This window comes from Lithobates pipiens, unplaced genomic scaffold, assembly GCF_037356315.1.
Source record: "Lithobates pipiens isolate NorthernLeopardFrog02 unplaced genomic scaffold, aLitPip1_a1.2 Scaffold_10, whole genome shotgun sequence".
Taxonomy (NCBI): domain Eukaryota; kingdom Metazoa; phylum Chordata; class Amphibia; order Anura; family Ranidae; genus Lithobates; species Lithobates pipiens.
In genome coordinates this window covers 59,853,494-59,858,493 of record NW_027507686.1, presented here as the reverse complement: position 1 = coordinate 59,858,493, position 5,000 = coordinate 59,853,494, and the positions used below count along the sequence as shown (strand labels likewise).

The 5,000-nt window shown below is 43.7% G+C and overlaps 1 protein-coding gene across 1 annotated transcript in view; it reads right to left on the bottom strand.

Moving 5' to 3' along the window:
* Window positions 1-5,000, bottom strand: part of ATP6V0D1 (ATPase H+ transporting V0 subunit d1) — a 144,045-nt gene that overhangs the window by 10,188 nt on the left and 128,857 nt on the right. Inside the window, exon 7 of the mRNA XM_077455687.1 lies at window positions 3,536-3,613. Within this exon, the coding sequence (XP_077311813.1) occupies window positions 3,536-3,613 (78 nt within the window). The remainder of the gene's footprint in view (window positions 1-3,535; window positions 3,614-5,000) is intronic.

The window sequence follows — 5,000 nt, the reverse complement described above, 5'->3', positions numbered from 1 at the left end:
GCAGAAGGTTGACCAAATATGAAAGGCCCCTGTCTCGGTTAAGACCTGGGCTCCAACAGCCAAGTCGGTAAAGGCAGTGACTGCTAAACAGTGTAACAAACCATGCCTTGGGAGAGAAGATCTGAATGATCTAGCAGGGCCCACAGAAACTCTACCAGGATATCTGAGTAACATGCCCTTTAGAGCTAGTTTGGTCTGATGCGAATCACCAGAATCACCCCAATCTTAATCATGTAGAATAGGAAAGGAAAGACATAGATCAGTTTGAACTAGTGGTTTAACCACATAGTGACCAAAGCATTCACTTTGAAGGCTAGAGGACCCCTGGTTCTGGAGATAAACTTGCTCAGTTCACAATCACACCCAGGTGTTCCCCACCTGCGACAGAGGTCTTGAAACGCCTTGAGGTAAAGAGACTGTATTCTAGACATTGATTACTGACGAGGACTGCCTTGCTTCTCTTTGAGATGCGTGACTTCTAGTTCCTCCCTGATGGCTGGATGCAAGTCACATGGCACATGGCACTGAATCCTGGATCAGATGACCTTGCAGACAAGAGGTCCAGCATTGAAGGCATAACTGAAATAACTGAGTCCAGATCAGGAGATGAGATTCCTCTGGCAACAAAGTCCCTTGTCCTTTATGATACCAGTAGCAAACTTGTAACCCACCACACCATGGTAAGCATGGCCCTGCTGGTCAGGCAAATGGTGTGATTCATAGACTGCCCCCTCCCACCCCAGGCTGCCAGAATGCCGAGTGTTAATGTGCTAGAGTTAAATGACTCTCCTGCGTCAACGAAGGGTTTATTGGCTCCTGAAGTCTACGTGGGTGTAGACAGTCTGGCGTTTGTCCAGGGAAAGGAAAACATTGGGCAGGACCATGTTAAACATTAGGCCCAAATGTAATGAGAATGTTCCAGCACCGATTTCTGGAGGTTTAGCATTCACCTGCATCAGGCGCAATCGTCCTCATCCTCAGCGGACTGTGCAGAAGCAACTGCAACCTCAGCAAAATAAGAAACTCTGGAGGAAAGGGTGTAAAAGCATGCTGCCATGGATATCGTGGGTGCAATTTTGCCCAACAAACTCAGACACGGTATCTAAAATTTCTTAAGCAGTGAAGACTCAGAACTGCTGCTACTCATGCAGTGGGAAGTGATCCAGGCTATAGGTGTGAGGTTCTATAAGTGAACAAGACCCCTGGCACTGTTAGCAGATCACAAGCTGGCCAGGCCCCAAGGACTGCTGACTGGCTCCTGGGACCACTACTCTTGTGCTTATGATCTGCAATACTAGTAGAGTATTAGCTGCTGGAGCAGTTATGGGTTAGTGTCATCTGTGACTACATCACTGGTAAGGCAGTAGGGAACCCAGGTTCTGGATGCATTTGTAAAACTAAGGCAGTTGCAGAAGATATAGGACAAAGGAAATTAGGTCTCCATGCTATCAGAGAAAATGGAGCACACATATGCAGGATGTCCACCCATGGAGGGGACTTGCACAGAAGAGCCAAGTTAAAAAATGGGCTTAGTTCTCCCATAATGCCATCAGCTGTGTGACCAACTGTGTTCTGGCTACAGCTTAGTGCATTAACTCCTTAGGTGGGAACCAGACTGTAAAGCAGGCTCCCTGAAAAACACAGGCAGAATCCCTAAGAGGTGGGATGAGTTTCCACCAGATGGGTGCACTGTGGTTCCCCTGGACCTGTATAGCACTCAGTGGCTGACTCAACATCTGAACAGAGGATCTGGACAGAAGCTCAATGTTAATCTATAGCAGGCAGATATAAATGGACTGAATATAAATCCACAAAAAAAAAAAAAGCAAAAAAGGTTTGTGTGATTTTCTGCTTAAAAAATAAAAAATAAAAAATCTAAAACGTGACAGATTGGACGTAAAAGGATGTAAACAGAGACACATCTGTTTACATCTGCTGGCCCACAGACCCAATATCAATATGTCAGGCTTTGTTCTGGAGGAAAAACCTTTGACAGACACGGATGTCACAAAGGCCCTTAGCCCACGTACACACGGTCGGAGATTTTGCCAACCAAATCTGTCGGATTTTGCCCGTCAGATTTAGTCCGACGGATTGTGTCCGAAACTGTTGCATACACAGGGTCGGGCCAAGTTGGCGAAAAATCCGATCTTTCAGAACGTGATGACGTAATTTCGTTACGATGGGACTACATTCAGGCTAGTAGCCAATAGCTTTGATGTAGGAATTTGATCTGAGCATGCGTGGCACTTGGTCCGATGAAAATGCTCTACACATGATCGGATTAGGTCCGTCCGGCCCAGTTGGTCGGGAAATATTTCCAACATGTTGGAAAATTGGATCGGACGGAGATTCGGACGGAATCAGTCCGATGCATACCACACACAGTCGGATTATCTGACTACACGGTCCGATAAGACTCATTCCGACAGATTCTCCGACCGTGTGTACAAGGGCTTACACTTGCCAAATTACTCAATATAATAATTTCTTTGGTTTAAGGAATGCCTTGAGAAACAGACTTCACAGATTTTTCTAATTACACAATGTTCATATTCCTAGAAAAGGAGCAATAATGGCCAAATTAACTATTTTTGGGGAGTGCAACAAACATTTCTAATCGAACAATGATTTGAAATGATTGTTTTATCATCTCCTATTGGCTCAGTTTCATAATAAAGCAAAACTGCCTACTGAAGGTTCACATAAACATGGACTGAGCAATAGGAGTCCATTCTGAATGAAAACATGAATCCGATTGTCCAACGCAAAAGAAGACAAGTCTATGGGTATCTTTGATGGAGCACAACAAGTTGTATTAGCTTTGAGAAAACACATAACCTCATACAAAAACCAACAAGCATTATGTACCGGATTAACAGAATGCACAGCTGGCAACAAAACAATGACCAAAACTAAACAGTGTTTACATAGTAATCAGTGATGCTAAAGAACATTTCCTTGATAAATATAACAGGAACCTCTTGAGCCTGTCTAAAGTCATTGCGTTGATTAAACCCTGCTGGAAAGAGGTATCAAACTTGTTCCCATGCCTACAGCAGAGTGGAGATTAAATTATAAAGGGGAGGTAATGAGCATATATGGCCCCAAGTCCTGAGAAGTCTGCCAGTGGTTCCTGACCTCTATACATTGCAGGTGTTGAAGACAAACTGCTTACAAATGATCAGAACTGTCACATAATACTTGGAGGGGGAAAAAAAAAGCCAGTCAGCAAAGCTGCAGATGGATCATTTTATACCGTGATAAAATGAAGTGACGACCAAAAAAAGTTTTCTTAGTACAAAACCATATGTATAAAGAGATATGATCTGAGGGCCAAACATAGAAAAAGCTTAAAATGTTCATCTGGATCTCATCAGTTTCTTTGTGCAGTTAATGAAGAACCAGAAAGAGGTTTAAGCATGGCTCTGCCAAAACTTAATGGGCCTACCTCAACAGACACAATGCTGCGTGTGCACAGCTGTGTGCTCCGAGGGGTAGGCTAAAGACATGGCTTTCCTCCGAATTTACTTACCTCATGTTCAAAGAACCTGTCCTCCAGGGTTTTATCACCAGGATTGTTTCCTGCACCTTCAAACAGCAGTTTATACTCCTAATAGAAAAAAAGAGAGGAAAAAAAATATATGGGATTAGACAGAGAGAGCGAGAGAGACACCGTATTTGTGGCCTATATATGTGACACTTTGTAGACCACTATTGTAGGCCAAGGGTGGTCAGGGTCAGGTCTGTTCTGCTGCAGTGCTACTTTAGAACAGAGGGATGAGTTTATGAATACATCTACCCAATTATAATATATCTGTCTCACTGCTCCTGTTTAGCATTGCCTGGCTGTAGGACAGAACTAATATATGTCCTCCAGGGTTAGCATATTCCAGTGCAAAAAACAGCAGACATATCTGTACTGAAGCACAAGCTCGACTGCCAACTCCTGTATTAATCTGCAATTGTTACAGCTGGTAGTGTCCCCAGTCTGCAATGGCTACTGTTACTGTGACCCAAACTATATTAATAGGTGCCACTCAAGGCTCCACTTATGTAGCAGCCACTTGGAGTGCAGGCCAGGACAAAGCTCGTCCTAGCTTTAGACATATAATGGAAAAAGGGAAAAGTCCTGGAAGTCGCACATCTCTGCAAAACCCTATAAGAAGGTGTATGACAGCCTCAGTCCCGGTCTCCAACCAAGCCACAACCCCAACACGTTTCACTCCGCCCACGGAGCTCATTTATGGGGATAACTAAGCACAGTGGTGCATAGTCAAACGCATTGATGGCATGACCTGGTTGGAAGCTGAGACCGTCATGCACCTTCTTACAGGGTTTTGCAGAGATGCGAGACTTCCAGGACTTTTCCCTTTTCCATTACTGTTGTTCTCACATACAGAAGCATTTTTGCCTTCAACAATTTTGGGAGGATACTTAAAGCTGAATTTCAGGCAAATTGGTAAATATACAGATTAAATATTGTAGATATAAGTGAGCTGTTTTTTTCAATAGCTGAACCCTGTATAGCAGGGGAGGGAAACTGATATTTCTCTAGTACAGTTTGATTTTCTCTTGCAGGTCTCCTCCCCACCTCAACTCTGTGACTGGACCATGAAAGGAGATGCAGGACGCAGATGAGCCATCTCTTTGTCACTCTGCTCTCTCCAACTATCACTATGCAACTTTCACTAGAGCACACCTAATTGGCTCCTTGCACTGCTTCTGCTAACCCTCCCCTGGGCTCTGCTGTACAGTAGTCTGCAAGAGGCTGATATCAAGTCAAATACAGGGGCACCTATACGGTTTCCATAAAAAACACACACACACACACAGAATTATGTATTAATAATTACAGAGCTTCAATAAGTTGTGCCTTTTACATCTGTCTGGAGTTCAACTTTAAGGATGAAAACCGATTGTGAAACATTTGCAAATGGTTTTCCCAAAAACAAAAATGCAGGTGCCAAGTAGTTTTGCTATTGAACACTGTTAATTCT